Raw genomic sequence first — 18,601 nt, 5'->3', positions numbered from 1 at the left:
TGCCAGACAGCATGTGTATATGTTCCAGCCATGCCAGTCTGCATGTGTATATGTTCCAGCCATGCCAGTCTGCATGTGTATAGGTTCCAGCCATGCCAGTCAGCATGTGTATATGTTCCAGCCATGCCTGTCAGCATGTGAATATGTTCCAGCCATGCCAGTCAGCATGTGTATATGTTCCAGCCATGCCAGTCAGCATGTGTATATGTTCCAGCCATGCCAGTCAGCATGTGTATATGTTCCAGCCATGCCAGTCAGCATGTGTATATGTTCCAGCCAACCATGCCAGTCAGCATGTGCATATGTTCCAGCCAACCATGCCTGTCAGCATGTGTATATGTTCCAGCCATGCCAGTCAGCATGTGTATATGTTCCAGCCATGCCAGTCAGCATGTGTACTGTATATGTTCCAACCAACCATGCCAGTCAGCATGTGTATATGTTCCAACCAACCATGCCAGTCAGCATGTGTATATGTTCCAACCAACCATGCCAGTCAGCATGTGTACATGTTCCAACCAACCATGCCAGTCAGTATGTGTATATGTCCCAACCAAGTCAGTCAGCATGTGTATATGTTCCAACCAAACATGCCAGTCAGCATGTGTATATGTTACAACCAAGTCAGTCAGCATGTGTATATGTTCCAACCAAACATGCCAGTCGCCAGTCAGCATGTGTATATGTTCAAGCCATGCCAGTCTGCATGTGTATATGTTCCAGCCATGCCAGTCTGCATGTGTATATGTTCCAGCCATGCCAGTCTGGAATTCAAGTGAGCAGAGTCTTCTACTGAACTTTAGGTATGATGAATGAACTGACACATACATGGACTACCCTCCATACGACGCCTCTGATGTGAAATAAGAAGGGGTTATTGGGGATACCCTGAGCTCACATTTGCCTGTGTCACAGCTTACATCTGATTGGATGTTTTTCTCTGAGTTGGTCCTCAGCAGGAAATACTCTGGTAGCAGAGAGTGTAACTAATGCAGCCTGCAAGCCGGATCATTGCAGATATTCCTTCAGTATCCAGCACAGAGTATACCAGTGCGGAGGCCCATATCTCAATAATAATGCCCTACCTGTACAAGGGACTGTATGTGTCGTGGTGGCTTAGCTAAGGTTAGAAGGTTGCAGTCTATATTAGTACATTACATCACACAGGTGGCATTATCCAACACATACCTAACACAATGCTATATAAAGAAAGAGGACACGCCCATTGCTATCCAATCAGGATTGTAATTGTGTAATCTGGAAGCAATAAAGGGATCTGCCCTAAATGATTACCTGGCGTGCTATATCCTATCTTTGGTTTGAGCCTCTGCCTCTGCTCAATGTCCTGCAGACCCAGAGAATAGAAATCAGGGACAGGCAGCTGATGGATTCAGGAGTATCTTGTGGAGCCGTTATAGTCTCACTCCCCTGGGAGAACCCCTTAACTGGACACTGACCAACAGACAACTCATTTCCCCACTCGGAGATCTAAGGCGGAGGGAAGGAGGGTGAGTAGTGAGTATGACACTAACCTTACTAGAACAGGAATACACTTTACATGTAGTGCAAATTCTATAAAATGCTAAACCTCCCTATTTAAGTTATTAAATGATTAATATAAAGTATTGAAATCCGCAGGGATATGTATACATTGTTCATCTTTAGATAAGGCCTCGGGGTGTCTGCGTTTTGCCTCACAACAACTTCAACAGCAACGTATGTTTTACCTATACCAAATACATGTGCTTGTCCTTATACTGCAGCACAAACATTGTCTATATGGTAACCTGGGTACACCCTATATAATTACAGTATAAGTCCAGGGGGATTTTGGATACTTAATACATTTAGGGCTTCTATATCACTGCCATTAAATGGGCTTGTGTGTCTGAGAGTAACAGGTTTCAGAAGTAACAGACCAGACTTAAGGGAAGCAACAGGGAATGTGACCAAGTCTGGTACTCCAGTACTACCCTGAGCACTAACTCATACATTCCCTGTCATATCCACAACACCTCTCAGTTACACAATGTTCCTGCAATCTCTGGGGTACAATACTGCTGCTCTGTATACAGCCTCCAAAGTATCAAATAGGAGGAATAAACAATGCTACAGTAATATTATTATTATCCCATTAGCACAACAGAAAGAACCGCAGCTCAGGAACATATGGAGGTTGTCCCCATGTTACACAAAATCTGGTTACGTACCAACACTGGGGGGTGGGCTGTGGGGAGGGGGGGTGAAGTATCTCAACCACTACACCAGCTCTGCTCCAATGGTATTTTTGGGTGAAAGATGTGTTGACCTTTTACCTTTATGTTTTATCAGATCCTAAACATATAGAACTAAAGAAATCAACTCATTATCAGTGTTTCTGAAGATGTCTTTCAACGTGTCCCTCAGCACTGAGTCGCCAGAATCATTGTATAATGCAACAGTGAAACCAAGACCACCCATTGGAAAGGTCACTGTGATATCCGTGAGCTTCCTCACCTTATTCATCTGTCTCCTTGGCTTGGTCGGGAATGGAGTTATTATTTGGCTTCTCTCTTTCAGAATAAAAAGGAACCAGTTCACAGTTTATATCCTAAACTTGGCCGTGGCAGATTTCCTTTTCCTCCTTGGTTGTGGCATATACACAATGTACATTATCTGCATATTAGTTGTTAAAAATATACCAGCCACAGCTGACATATATATTGGCATTCTTTCGGAGATGTTGGCCAAGACGGGGTTTAATGCCAGTTGCTACCTGCTGGCTGGGATCAGTGCGGAGAGATGCCTTTCCGTTCTCTTCCCTTTCTATAACAGCATCTTGCGCCCAAAGCACCAGGCCGCCATTGTTGCTGCATGTCTGTGGGGTCTGGCCACCCTGACCATGGCATTGGAAGTCTTTGTCTGCAAGGATGATGGAAACTACCTAAGCAAAGGGGCTGAGAGGTGTATACCAGTCATCATATTCACCTCCACCGTGTTTGTGCTAGTGCTTTTACTTATGGTATTTTCCAGCATGATTCTTCTGATCAAAATCCAGAAGACCTCGAAGTTCTGCCGGCCTCCACGGTTTTACATTGTTATCCTCTTCACGCTCCTGGTTTTCTTTGTTTCAATCATCCCTGCACGGGTGCTCAGTCTGCTGATATTCTTTGACGTTGTCAGATCCAAGACGCTTCCTCTCATCTTCTACTTCATAATATCCATCTGTACAGCCATCCACTGCACTGCCAACCCTTACATCTACATTACGGTGGGCCGTTGGAGCAAGAGAATTCCTCTCAAGATGGCCGTGGAGAAGATGTTCCAATGAGGACGCATACCTGTACCTACCCACAGGAACGAATCACAGCTTCAAATAAGAATTCAAAAACCGAACTGCTTCCTAAAACCAAGATGTATCACCCAAGGAACATATGCAAATGTTTTATTTGTATCCCTGCATTTGTGGGGTTAATTCCTTCAGGAAAGAGTGAGGATCGAGAGGGAGTTACCTGCATTGGGAGGTGGACACGTTCTAAAAACTTCCTTACTCAGCTTTGCATGGTGCTGTGTGTGGAAGCTGAATAACTAGAATGAAAGGCAATGCAAGTTTTACACTATGACTTAAAGCTGCAGTTCCAGCTGCCGTTTTACATTTCTTTGTTTTTCCCATTCAATATGTGCATCATACAATCTGCACACAGACAGGTGATTAGCCATGTTACAGATTGATCCGTTCTCCTGTAATCGATCGCTTTGCTCGGGGCTATTTAATTCAGTTATTGCTGGACTACATTACCCACAATGCAAAGTTCTGTGGGGAAGATCATGTGACTGGGCAGTTACTAGATACAATGGGTGCACTGCTAGAGAGAGGGCGGGGCTCAGCAGCCAGAGCCAATCAGAAGGGAAAGTGGCTTTGTAAATGGTTTCTATGGAAACAAAAAGGCTTCCTTCATTAGAAACATTAAAAATGTCTTTAATTTTATTTTTATTAATGCTACAAGTATTTTCTCATAGTACAGAACTGATTTATTTAAAGACACACGTAGGATATTGCTTGAACGGCTGCTTTAATATGAGTGTGTGCCTGTCTGACACACCAGCATCCCTCGCCCCACACACACGCATTATGAATCTGGGCCACAGAGAGAGAGCGAGAGGTTGATGCTAATTTGGCATTAGACTCTCAGACACATTAGCGCTGCTCCTATACATTAATGCTGTTATATACAGTAAAGCTGTGTATCACATTACCGATTCCCACACTCTGCAAAGTGCTCGGAATGCGGTGTGACCAGTTTGCCATAATTACAGCGCACGGCCACATACTGTGCTTAGCAATGGTACTGTCAGGGTTAAATCGCGGGGCATTGTGCGCTCAAAGGAAACGGGGAGATTAGTGACAAATAAAATGCAGAAAGTCCGTCTTCCTGTGAGAGCTAAAGCCAGAGTATTACAATGCAAAATACAGCGCCCCAGCACGCGGCTGCGTTGTGTTTCAGTGAGTGCTGCGTTTTCCAACTTCAAACTGAGCGCTTAGATTGGTGGAGGATTGCCATATAGGTCACGGCGCCCAGAAAGTGCCCAGTTAGTGCCCAGTTAGTTGCTGCTTGGAAGAGATGGGCAAACATTTCGGAAATTCAACCCCAAACAAGCTTTTTTCGCCTAACTTAACAAACCAAGTGAGAGAGGGAAACACCAGTGTACAAAATGGAGCACACCTGAGATACTGGACAGTGTGCTAATTTAGGCCAGGTAAATATACCTAATTAGGATATTTCCCAGATATCTCAGGTGTGCCCTTTTTTGTTGTATAAATGTTTCTTGAGGTTTGTAAAATGCAATTTGGGGATTTAATCAAAGAAGAGGCTCTCCCCCTCTCCCTCTCTCCATCCCTCCCCCTCTCCCTCCCCTCTCTCCATCCCTCCCTCTCTTACTCCATCTCCCTTCCTCTTTCTCACCCCTTTTCCCCACCATCTTTCCCCCTTCCCTCTCTCTCCATCCATCATCATCATCATCATCTTTTTTCCCTCCCTATTTCCTCCTCCCACCCCTTCCTCTTCACATCTCCCTCTCTCACCATCTTTCCCCCTGCCTCTCTCCCCAATCCGACTCTCTCCTCCTCCCACCCCCTCCTTCACTCTCCTCCATTATCTTTCTCCGTCTCTCTCTCCCACACCTCTCAACCTACTCTCTCCCCCAATCTCTCAACTTTCATCCCCCTCCCTCTCTCCCCTCTTTCTATCTTTGCACCATTCCAACCACTCCCTCTCTCCTCCTCTCCACTCTCTCTCCCTCTCCCCTCCTCTCCACTCTCTCTCCCTCTCCCCTCCTCTTCTCTCCACTTTCTCTCTCTCTCCCCTGCACTTCTCTCCACTCTATCTCTCCCCATCCCAGACCATCTCTACTTCTCCCTCTCCACCCCATCTCCATTCCCTCCACCACTAGCTCTCTATCCCCCACCCTATCTGTTGAACCTGAACCACCCCTAGACTTTACCCGCAGAGGATTCTGGGTAAGTAGAGAGGCTGTTTGTTCATAAGAAGAAAGACTTTTTAAGACTTGGCCAGTGGGATCCAGCAAATAATGAGTTAATGTCTCAGAGACAAGGCAAGATGAAAAAGCCAACATTTTTGGGGTATCCAGTATAAATAAAGACATACAATACAATACAACTCTGGACATCGACTACCTAGACACATTCTGACAACACTTTCTCCGCAACCCCCCCCCACCCCCCTTTAAACTCATACCCTAGCAATCCCTGCGTGCTGGCATCCCTGGAATGGCAAAAACACAAAAAATCTTTATCGTCGCACAATTACAGGTTGTGAATATACAACAGTTGGGTTCAAGAGATGACACTCTAGAACCCCAAAACATGGATCAGAGTTAATGAAACAGGCTTATTAGTGAGCCTGCTTACCCCCTCACAGTCACAGTTTTCATCCCTGATGAAGCCACATTACGGGGAGAAACGAGTAGGATCTAGAAAATACATTTTTGTCCCCCATCAGCTGTCTTCCTCAGCACCTTTGCATCAGCTGTCTTCCTCAGCTCCCAGCCGGCTCCTCAGCATCAGCTGTCTTCCTCAGCTCTCAGCCGGCTCCTCAGCATCAGCTGTCTTCCTCAACTCCCAGCCGGCTCCTCAGCATCAGCTTACTTCCTCAGCTCTCAGCCGGCTCCTCAGCATCAGCTGTCTTCCTCAACTCCCAGCCGGCTCCTCAGCATCAGCTTACTTCCTCAGCTCCCAGCCGGCTCCTCAGCATCAGCTGTCTGTCCCAGCTCCCAGACGGCTCCTCAGCATCAGCTGTCTGTCCCAGCTCCCAGCCGGCTCCTCAGCATCAGCTGTCTGTCCCAGCTCCCAGCCGGCTCCTCAGCATCAGCTGTCTTCCTCAGCTCCCAGCCGGCTACTCAGCATCAGCTGTCTGTCCCAGCTCCCAGACGGCTCCTCAGCATCAGCTGTCTTCCTCAGCTCCCAGCCGGCTCCTCAGCATCAGCGGTCTTCCTCAGCACCCAGCCGGCTCCTCAGCATCAGCTGTCTGTCCCAGCTCCCAGCCGGCTCCTCAGCATCAGCTGTCTGTCCCAGCTCCCAGCCGGCTCCTCAGCATCAGCTGTCTTCCTCAGTTCCTAGCCTGTGACGGTGAAGGAATAACCAGGCCATCAATAAAGGTATTATGCCCGGCTTGTTACCTCTGAGCCCTGTTTCGGGTTTTAGAGTGTCAGCTCTTCAACCTGTGTATTGTACATGCAATGAATGTATTGTATGTCAATAAAGAATTGATGTGTTTTACCTTCCCAGGAGTGCTAACCAGTGGAGATTGTCAGGCTATGAGTTTCAGGGGGGACTTTCCGGTAAAATTGTTGTCAGATTGTGTCAAGGTCCACTGTTACTGGCCACCCCAAAAATGTAGCCAGGAATCTGGTCAGATTCCCGGGGACATATACAGTAGGCACATCAACGGCACATCAACCGGTCAAGTTCCTCCCTTGAAAACAGTTACGCGACTCACCGCCTGGTTTCCCTGCTTCAGAACAGACCAGAAAGGTAAAACGGGGCATAGGGATTTGTGTATCCTGGGTACGGTCAAGGGTCCCTAAGTTAGTGAGGGTCCCCCAGTATATGCCCAGAACATCCGAACCCGGTATAGGGGTTCGGAGTGTCTCCAACCATTCATGAGGTTGCGAGAGTGAAATTATTTCTAAGTCCAGCTTCGGCTCAATGGAAGCAACTCTGAAACTTAACCTAGGTGTTATTTGAAGAAACTTTTCAGTAAACTTCTTATAAGAATGTCTAGGGGCTCTGAAAATGAACGGACACATCTTTTCAATAGATCCTAGGGGACGAGGGACTTAGAAGAATTTTGTGAGATTTTTATTAACATGGTGTATGAAGGTATATATGTTTTATGCACTGTATATACGCTGGGGAATTTCCAAGTCCCTGGTTCTGAGAGACCAGATGGCCACCAGGCTTGGTGCCACTGTCCCTGCTCGGGTCCCGGACTTGAAAGTCTCAGAGATGCCAAGGTGTTAGGGCGGGCGGAGTAACGGAGTTATACTTAAGTAGCCACGTCCTGGCATGAATAAGGGATATCTGGCGACCATTTGCCCATCCCCAGACTCTGAGGAGCCTGGCACAATGGGGGTTCAATATGCTAAGTGGCAGAGATGCCAGGTTGGTGCATGCTCTTTGCAGAATTGAAATCCATGCCCACCTTCAGGGTAGTGGCAAATGGCTGATAGGCTGGTAGAAATATTCCCACGTTCTGATTGGTTGAGGTGTTCTGTGAATGGGACTGAAATCCTATAAGAAACCCAGAAGCCAATCATCTCAGGAGATTCTGGAATGCCCTTCCCCTCAGTACCCGACTAGCATCCTCTCTATCCACCTTTAAGACCCACCTTAAGACACACTTGCTTAAAGAAGCATATGAATAGCACTGTGGATAATCCTGGACACATGATACATAAAGCTTGGCTCCCTGCAGACACACTTACCAGAACTCCCTCCTACTGTCTCTGTACGTTCTCCCTACCTACCAATTAGACTGTAAGCTCCTCAGGGCAGGGACTCCTCTTCCTTAATGTTACTTTTATGTCTAAAGCACTAATTCCCATGATCTGTTATTTATATTATGTGTTATTTATTTGATTACCACATGTATTACTACTGTGAAGCGCTATGTACATTAATGGCGCTATATAAATAAAGACATACAATACAATACAATTCTAAGCGCCAAGACAGCAGCGGCAAATTCAAAATCACCAAAAGATGCTCTGTGAGAAATAGACGCGAGCCGGCTTCCAGGATTTTAAGCTGAAATATTTTCGACGCCCTGACAATTTGCGGCCAAGTTCTACAAATCGACGTAGCGGTCGCAGCTGGAACTACAAGTCGATTTGAGTTCCAGGAGGTTTGGGATTTACTCGTGATCAAACTATTTCAGCGCTCCGGCGCTTACCCAGCGGTGGCGTGTGGAACTTCATGCCGATTTGAGTTCCAGGGATTTTGTGGGTAATTCCTGGTCAACCCGAGGACTTTCTGTGCTATTTTCACTAGGAAAGGTTAGTTTGTAGCCCAGACCCCCAGTAAGTGTGCTTCCTCTGCATATTGTAACTCACGGTGTGTAAGTCTGTTTCTAAGGAATAAATCACAATATGTTTTACTTCTTGGTTTTCCTCAGTAATTTGATCCCGGTATAAAGGTGTAATTACCTGGTCACCAGTCACAGCAGTAACATGACATGATGTAGACATGGACACAGGATTCCACTTACATCTGGGAATATTCCCAAGGATACTGAGGCCTGAATGTAGCAGCAGATACAGAAATGTGTTTAACATGAGAAAATATAAACCCAGAAAAGAGTTAAAATAAAGTACCAAAGAGTTTCTCAGATGTGAGATCCCCCAAGATACAATGTAAGAAATGTTTCCTCCGTCCCATGAGGCTGAGCAGAAATTAGTAACTTTAATTAGTTCCCCAGAAAGGTGACAGGTGGCAGTACTGGGCTATATAAGGCAGAGCTGTGTGTGTGTGAGAGACACACTGTGCATCATACACTGTCACACAACGTGTGATCACATACAGGTAAGAGAGGCACATATGGCTGTGTCTAATTCCTAAGAAAGGGCTTGCAGAGACTATAGCAGCAAACATCACATCCTCACCCAGCACAGGAACAGCTCCCTCCCCAGCACAGGATGCAATCTGGTGAGTAATGATACGCAGGACTGATGTATATTTGTGAACAACTACAGCACGAAAATATTATCTCACATGATTTGCACAGATTAGGAATTATTCACTTCTTCATATATAATTCAGGTTTCATGTATTGTTTCTGCTCCTTATTCATTATTTTGTGAGCTGCTTTTTTATTCTCTGTTATAATTAAACTGATCTCTTCTCCAGAATTGATTCATGTGTTCAATTGTGTTACTGTGTATCCTCTCAGCACCTGTAATATTGTGTTACTGTGTATCCTCTCAGCACCTGTAATATTGTATTACTGTGTATCCTCTCAGCACCTGTAATATTGTGTTACTGTGTATCCTCTCAGCACCTGTAATATTGTGTTACTATATATCCTCTCAGCACCTGTGATATTGTGTTACAGTATATCCTCTCAGCACCTGTAATATTGTGTTACTGTGTATCCTCTCAGCAACTGTAATATTGTGTCTTTCTTGGATTTCCAATGCAGGCGACTACATGATCAACACAAACCAGGAAAACCAAACAATATTACATGAATTCTTCCTTCTTGGATTCTCTGACCATCCAAAAATTCGGTACATATTATTCCTGCTGTTTTACCTCATTTATCTCATGACTTTTTCAGGAAACCTTCTCATTCTTGTTCTTATCCACAATGACTTCCGTCTTCACACCCCAATGTATTTCTTCCTTGGTAACCTGGCGTGTTTGGACGCCAGCTCTTCCTCTGTCACTGTCCCTCGGATGCTCGCTGACTTACTCACTGACGTTAGGACAATTTCCCTAACAGCTTGTAGAGCTCAGGTATTTTTCTTCTTACTTTTTGCCAATTCTGAGGCCTTTTTGCTGGCAGGGATGTCCTATGACAGATACGTTGCCATCTGCCACCCTCTGCATTACAGTCACGTCATGTCTTGGGAAGTCTGTGCCCAACTGTCCTCAGTAGCGTGGGCTCTTGGATTCTCCAACTCATTGATACACACACTTTGTACACACAGGTTGACCTTTTGTGGCCCAAATATCATCCAGGGCTTCTTCTGTGACCTGCCCCTCCTGTTACAGCTCTCGTGCACTGACACCTTCATAAACATCCTGGTCATATTTCTTGTAGTGTTATTTATAGCTTTACCTGCCTTATTAAACACTGTTATACCATACATACACATATTTCGTACAATCCTGAGGATCCCGACCAAGGAAAGGAAACACAAAGCTTTCTCCACCTGCGCGTCTCACCTGTCTGTGGTCTTTATCTTTTATGGGACGATAATATTTACATATTTACGTCCCGCACCAAGTCACCCTGGTATTAGTGACAAACTGGTGTCTGTTATTTATACAGTTATTACCCCTTTATTAAACCCATTTATTTACAGTCTGAGAAACAAGGAGCTAAAAGGAGCACTTAGAAATACTCTGCACAAACACTTTCACATAGGAACAGACATTAGGCTGAGTTTATAGATGAGTTCTGGATTCACGGCATGTGAGAATGGTATGTGAGGGATCTGTAGGTGCTATATACTGTGCTAGTGTTACATAAGGTTTGAAGAAATCCTGAGGTTTCTTGTTGGGCAGAATGTCTCCTTTTTATATATCTAATACTGAAATATTACATGTACAACTTGGCAATAAAAGGCTTTGGATAACGCAGGTGTGTATGGTCAGAAAATAAAGTAAAGATAATGCAATAATATGTTCCATAGGTTATAATACGGACCGGCCCCTAAATAAGTGCGGCCACACACATGGAATCCTTGCAATGAATAAATTCAGCAACTGATGTTCCAAAGGAATCCCAGCATTTTATTGCCAGGAGCAGGCAGAGGATGCAGTGTTTCTGGCATTAGAGGATCCTTTAGAACAGGGAAACCCGGGTGCTACCTGGAACTAAATTGGAGTTAGAATGGGGTATACTATCCACCTTGGGAGTGGGCAAAGTGTCCCTCTGTTGCTGTTCCTCCTGCGACTCAAACCCCAAAAGAGGATCTACCCAGGATCCTTCAAAGATAGAGAAAATAGAAAAAGGGGGGATGGGGGAGCACAGGTGGAATCGTATATACTCTGAACTCAGATGTGTGAGACTCTGAGCTGCTGGTGTGGGTGATGTGAATCTATGTATAATCTCAAACACTCACACGGCCTTGTGCAAATGCGTGTGCATCAAGGTATCTTTACGTCCTATGTTCTTTTCTTTAAGGATCTTGTCTTTGCTTTTCCTTCTTCGTTGGTGTAGATCCGCCTGTTTTGTTCTGAAATACTCCACCTCTCGTCCGGACTGGTTCTTCTGTTTCTGGTATTCGTTGTTACCCTGGGAATTAAAGAACAACAGGTTCAGCGAAAATGGGATAACATGCAAAGGGGACAATCTAGGTGGGGGGTAATCTATGGGGTAGACGGTGTGTAATCAAACACTCACACGGACATGTGTGGGTGTACTCAAGGGCTAAGGTATCTTTTGGTTCCCTGGATTGGTCTCACTGTTCCAAATAGCAAGTGATTGATTATAATAAATATAAAATATTGTTACTCACACGGCCAAGTGTGAGTGCACACTTGGAAAGGTATCTTTGGTTGGTCCTGGTGTCTTGTATTGGAGAATTTCTTGCCGCACCTGTTCTGGATTCCTAGCTCCCAGGTGGGTAAATAAGGATATAAGTCCAAGGATACCGGGCAGAAACTTTATTGGAGTAATAAACAGATAAACAAATAAACAAATAAAATGATAAAAACAAGCCCTCCGCTTGCTCAACTCGTGAGCTGCGGTAGGGAAAGGGGTGGGAGGCCCGTCTCTGGGATATTCAGCAGTCTCGTGGTGCTACAGCCGCTCGCTCCGCGTCCGGATGGAGCTCTGTACTTCCCTGTTCCTGCTCCCGACGGTGGCCGCAAAGTGTCAAAGTAGTGGGGGGATTTTGAGCAACGCGTTTCGCCCTATGGGCTTCCTCAGGCTCCGTAGTTAGGAAGGGTATGGTGCACCGCTCCGCTTTTATGTGTTGTGGACATCCTAACTACTACGCCCCCCTCGATCTCAAACAGCTGGGCTATATTACATAAATGAACATTATGTGTGGTGGGTTGATTAGCCCCAATTGGAACTTTCATTAGTTCACTTCATATATCAAAAAGGCTTTGTTTTAAGCGTGCTTTTAAGCAGCCCTCTCATTAGAGTTAAGTGATCTTTGTTTGCGTTCCTTCATTGTTACAGTCCATAGATTTTTTTTCAAACTGATATCATGCATCATTATTCTTTCAGGAATAAAGAGGTGGTGTAATACAAAAGTGTAAAAAAGTGTAACAAAGAAATATATTTACTATTATGTAAAAACGAGTTAAAAAGTAAAAATGTAACAATAAATATCCAAGTCCAAATGCACGTCCTGCGTAATTGTGTATATATATATTGATATATATAATAAAATGTCTCATATACATTATAAAAATGGTTCTAGGCGCATTTAAAATAAGTCCATAGCCTGTAATAGTTTGTTAGTTTATCCAGATCTGCAATATGAATCAAAAACATAATTAGTGCCCTATAGTTGGATATGGGGTGCATAACTCATCTGAAATCAATATTCTGAAAAAAGGGAATAGGTAGGGGGGGGGGTGTGGGGGGGGGGAGGGGGGGGAGGGGGTGGAAACAACTGGACTTAAGTCGGGCCTATCTGCTTTAAGTCTAAAACGTGGCGTGTGGGATTTCTGAAACCACTTCTTTGGGGTGGGGTGGAAAACTTTATAATTGATGAAATTAATAAAATCAATAAAATGCCCCTACTGTAGGTCTATGTCAATGTTGAGGCCCTTGGGTGCCAGGGTCTGGAGTTTGTATATCCAAAAGGTCTCACGTTGAGCTAGTTTATTGAGCTGGTCTCCACCTCTCCAATGAGCCTCAACTTTCTCTATACCTTGATATACTAACCCCTCTGGGTTCCCTCCATGTGACAGACTGAAATGCCTGGAGACGCTATGGGTCATAACCTGTCTGCGTATGCTGTCATGGGCAAGGGGGACCAGCTCAATAAACTAGCTCAACGTGAGACCTTTTGGATATACAAACTCCAGACCCTGGCACCCAAGGGCCTCAACATTGACATAGACCTAGGGGCATTTTATTGATTTTATTAATTTCATCAATTATAAAGTTTTCCACCCCACCCCAAAGAAGTGGTTTCAGAAATCCCACACGCCACGTTTTAGACTTAAAGCAGATAGGCCCGACTTAAGTCCAGTTGTATCCACCCCCTCCCCCCCCTCCCACCCCCCACACCCCACCTATTCCCTTTTTTCGGAATATTGATTTCAGATGAGTTATGCACCCCATATCCAACTATAGGGCACTAATTATGTTTTTGATTCATATTGCAGATCTGGATAAACTAACAAACTATTACAGGCTATGGACTTATTTTAAATGCGCCTAGAACCATTTTTATAATGTATATGAGACATTTTATTATATATATCAATATATATATACACAATTACGCAGGATGTGCATTTGGACTTGGATATTTATTGTTACATTTTTACTTTTTAACTCGTTTTTACATAATAGTAAATATATTTCTTTGTTACACTTTTTTACACTTTTGTATTACACCACCTCTTTATTCCTGAAAGAATAATGATGCATGATATCAGTTTGAAAAAAAATCTATGGACTGTAACAATGAAGGAACGCAAACAAAGATCACTTAACTCTAATGAGAGGGCTGCTTAAAAGCACGCTTAAAACAAAGCCTTTTTGATATATGAAGTGAACTAATGAAAGTTCCAATTGGGGCTAATCAACCCACCACACATAATGTTCATTTATGTAATATAGCCCAGCTGTTTGAGATCGAGGGGGGCGTAGTAGTTAGGATGTCCACAACACATAAAAGCGGAGCGGTGCACCATACCCTTCCTAACTACGGAGCCTGAGGAAGCCCATAGGGCGAAACGCGTTGCTCAAAATCCCCCCACTACTTTGACACTTTGCGGCCACGGTCGGGAGCAGGAACAGGGAAGTACAGAGCTCCATCCGGACGCGGAGCGAGCGGCTGTAGCACCACGAGACTGCTGAATATCCCAGAGACGGGCCTCCCACCCCTTTCCCTACCGCAGCTCACGAGTTGAGCAAGCGGAGGGCTTGTTTTTATCATTTTATTTGTTTATTTGTTTATCTGTTTATTACTCCAATAAAGTTTCTGCCCGGTATCCTTGGACTTATATCCTTATTTACCCACCTGGGAGCTAGGAATCCAGAACAGGAGCGGCTAGAAATTCTCCAATACAAGACACCAGGACCAACCAAAGATACCTTTCCAAGTGTGCACTCACACTTGGCCGTGTGAGTAACAATATTTTATATTTATTATAATCAATCACTTGCTATTTGGAACAGTGAGACCAATCCAGGGAACCAAAAGATACCTTAGCCCTTGAGTACACCCACACATGTCCGTGTGAGTGTTTGATTACACACCGTCTACCCCATAGATTACCCCCCACCTAGATTGTCCCCTTTGCATGTTATCCCATTTTCGCTGAACCTGTTGTTCTTTAATTCCCAGGGTAACAACGAATACCAGAAACAGAAGAACCAGTCCGGACGAGAGGTGGAGTATTTCAGAACAAAACAGGCGGATCTACACCAACGAAGAAGGAAAAGCAAAGACAAGATCCTTAAAGAAAAGAACATAGGACGTAAAGATACCTTGATGCACACGCATTTGCACAAGGCCGTGTGAGTGTTTGAGATTATACATAGATTCACATCACCCACACCAGCAGCTCAGAGTCTCACACATCTGAGTTCAGAGTATATACGATTCCACCTGTGCTCCCCCATCCCCCCTTTTTCTATTAGTGGATCCTTTGTCAGGGAAGGGATTAAGGATGGTCCGTACATTTCAGCACCCTGTAGCTCAGTCTCTCCCTGCTATTTCTGTGTTACATTTATTATTAGTCATGTTTTTTCAACAATTTCCCAAGAAAATAATGCAGTAAAAGACCTGGAAGCAGTAAGCGCTGTTTCTCATTCCTGTCTCAGCTGCTTATCAGAGGGGAACCTGCAGCATGTATAGTGTGTATGTATAGAACAGCCCTGTGCCTTACAGGGACCCTGCACAGTACATGGGAATATCATATAAATCAGGGATACTGCATCATGTACAATATAAAAATATATATATTCTTACACACACACATACACACACACAGGAACACACACACACACACACACACACACACACACACACACACACACACACACACACACACACACACAAAAACACACACACACACACACACACACATACATTTTTATTATATAATTATATTCCTCTGTATAATAGTAACGAGCTCCTGAGTGAATAAATGTGATTTCCCCTAAACATTTGGGCTAGAAGTGTATAACCAGCCTGTTATAAATAGCAGAGAACATCACCCTTCCTACAAACCCTTAGAGTAACTCAGGGACCCTTCCCTAGCAGGAGATATTAAGCTCATTTCTAAGGACTGATAATATTCTGTGTTGGGAGGAGGGAGGCTGCAGAATGGGGTATACCCAGCACTTTTACACAACCCACAAAGGGGACTGTGAGAATGGAGCTGTAATTACCTGAGCCCCCACAGCTATCTGTCTGATCTCTGTACTGGGGCACACATGCTGTAATGCAGAGACGGTGATACTCACTACCTGTGTATACATCTGCTGTGTCCCATGTATGTGTGGGTACTTACAGTATGGCTTTATCATAGAATAAAAGAGGAAGGGTGCTGCGGACCCCCTAGTATTATCCCACTTCTCCTGCAGCATTCACGTGATGAGAGCTGGCACATATATACCAGACGAATATATACTGTATACCCGAGGTATATAAACATACACACACACTGTTGTAATGTATCAGTATTGGGAAATAAGTGTTTCATTTATCTTCATCATTTTACGTTGTTATAAAATAATGTATTGTTTTTCAGCGATGGGTGATATGTATTGTGAAGGAAGAGTATTTCAGAGGTGTGCTGTATTTTGACATTCTGTTTGATAATTTTTGAATGAGATATGTATGATTGTTTGAATGATTTATAGTGATTCTATTACAATCTAATTCAGGGGGGCTGTAAGAAATCCAATTTAGCAATAATTATATTGTAACAAATGAATCTGTTATCAAAGTCAGAATGTTAAAGTATACAGTATAATAGTCTGGACTTTCCTTCATAAATATATATTTGTCTGATATATATATATATATATATATATATATATATATATATATATATATACATATACATATATATATATATACAGTGGTTGACAAATCACCAAAAAATCTACTCGCCACACAAAAAAATCTACTCGCCACCTAGTACCAAACGTGTGCTGCTTGGGCCAATAGGAGCTCGCCACGATGTTAAATCCACTCGCCCGGGGCGAGCAAATGTATAGGTTTGTCGAACACTATATATATATATATATATATATATATATATATATATATATATATATATATATATATATATATATATATATATATATATATATATATTATCTGATTGTATGTTCAGTTATTGTACATTGGAGACTAAGTAAAAGGTCAGATATATTCTGACAGACAGAATTGACAGACAGACAGAATTGACCCAAAGGGTCAATTTGTGGTCTAAAGATGTTGAACAGCTGTAAGTCCTAACTGGGAACATGCTGCATAAGACTTTTCCATTCAGCAAGTTTGAAACTACTTATATGTTCAGGGGTAGTTCATATGACATCAGTAATGTAGGTGAATACCATGTTTTGATATAACATTTTACAGGTTAAAATGGCTTACTGGGTGGGTCTTTTTGGATAAATACAGCAGTGAGTTTAGTAAGCTTCAGAAGAAAGGCCAGAGGAAGAAAGGCCAAAGGAAGGAGCTAGGAGGAAAGCAGGTGGCCAGGCCGAAGAGTGATAATACCACGAAAAGGAGAAAAGGCATGTTAATTCCTGGAGAGAATATTAACATGTCTTTTCTCCTTTTCATGGTATTATTGTTATCCCAAACCCTTGAATAGCCCATACATGGATTAATCTCCTTACATTATATTACTTATATTGTACAGTAGCATTTACTGTGTTTCCTGCGCAGATATAGATATATACAGATAGAATAGATATAAATTCTATATATATTTGGAGGGAGAGGGAGAGAATAGATATAATACAACTTCAGGGTGGCGTCAAGCATTAGTGGCAGGAAGCGAAACAATCCGCAGTAGTGGATGACACTCAGGAAAGCAAATGGGAGAAGGAAAAAAAGGGGGGGGAGAGGGAAGGGAGGTAGCAAAGAGGTGGATGAATGCCGCCTCACATGGACTGCCTTTGTGCACCAGAACAAAACATATTACCAGATGCCAGCAAACAATAAAATAAACAGTGATCCCATACTAGTATACGCCTGCGTGCACGCCTGCAGCCATTTGTGAACTTGGCTGCAGGAGATTGTAGACACTTGGCAGGGGCGTGGCGGGCGCGTCCAAAGCTGAATTTATACAGTTTATCCACAGAATATGAATCTCTGCTGGAGGGGGTGTGGTGGTGTTGGAGATATGGCCCATATATGGGGGTTCTGCCCCAAAATACAGAGATTACAGGGGAATAGTGCAAAAATTGGTGCGAGAAACATTTGGGATAAGAATCCCCCTAGACCCTATTATAATGGTCCTCGGTAAGCTGCTAGATAATTTATACTAAAATAAATCTAAATTATTGTTACATATTCTGACCGCGGCAAGAAATGCAATTGCGGGGCCTGAAAAAACCCTACACCCCCTCCAGGAGAGAAAGCACCCCGAGAGTAAATGAGGTGCAATCTATGGAAAGACTTAACTGCTTATGTGAGACATAATTCAAGAACACTTCCAAAAAGTCCTGGGGCCCTGGAACTGTGGGGGGAACAGGGGAATGTTTCAGTCACTGCGGGCGGAGGGCTGTGCTTTCTCCTATTTTCTACTTTGTCAGAGTTGGTAATTCTGTGTAATATGTGGAGTTGGGATTGTATGGCGTTGTTGTACTCTTGTTTTTTTGATACTGGTGTTAAATTAATGGTACCATCCCCCCCCCCCCCTTTCTCTATTTCTGTATCCCTTCCCCGATGTTTATCAAAAAACTTAAATAAAAAATAAGTTAAAAAGCCCCCGAAGGCCAGCTCCCCCACCGGCACGAGGTTAGATTAGACATCACGTATGAAAGTTTAGACTTAATATAAGGAAAGGCGTTCGCTGCTTGTTACAGGGAAACCAGCGCCAGAGATGGACCCGGCCTCGGTATTACACACTCTGTGCTCTCCATGGTGCTGAGTTTGGGGAATAGGCTCAGGGATACATACAATAGGGACTCAACTCCAGTCTGCAAGACCCCCAAAC

General features: G+C 43.7%; 2 protein-coding genes across 2 annotated transcripts; both read left to right on the top strand.

The window, feature by feature from the left end:
• Positions 1–1,243: 1,243 nt before the first annotated feature.
• LOC142463013 (mas-related G-protein coupled receptor member H-like) lies at positions 1,244–4,895 on the top strand. Its single transcript, XM_075565207.1, has 2 exons — positions 1,244–1,508; positions 2,332–4,895. The coding sequence occupies exon 2, from the start codon at positions 2,384–2,386 to the stop codon at positions 3,308–3,310; it is 927 nt and encodes a 308-aa protein (XP_075421322.1). The 5' UTR covers positions 1,244–1,508; positions 2,332–2,383; the 3' UTR covers positions 3,311–4,895.
• Positions 4,896–9,746: 4,851 nt separating this feature from the next.
• On the top strand, positions 9,747–18,354 carry LOC142463012 (olfactory receptor 1G1-like). Its single transcript, XM_075565206.1, has 2 exons — positions 9,747–10,613; positions 18,335–18,354. Exons 1-2 carry the CDS (start codon positions 9,821–9,823, stop codon positions 18,352–18,354), a joined length of 813 nt encoding a protein of 270 aa, XP_075421321.1. The 5' UTR covers positions 9,747–9,820.
• The last annotated feature ends 247 nt before the right edge of the window (positions 18,355–18,601 follow it).

The sequence above is a fragment of the Ascaphus truei genome, chromosome 11, assembly GCF_040206685.1.
Source record: "Ascaphus truei isolate aAscTru1 chromosome 11, aAscTru1.hap1, whole genome shotgun sequence".
Lineage (NCBI taxonomy): Eukaryota > Metazoa > Chordata > Amphibia > Anura > Ascaphidae > Ascaphus > Ascaphus truei.
This window is presented reverse-complemented; position numbering and strand designations above follow the sequence as displayed.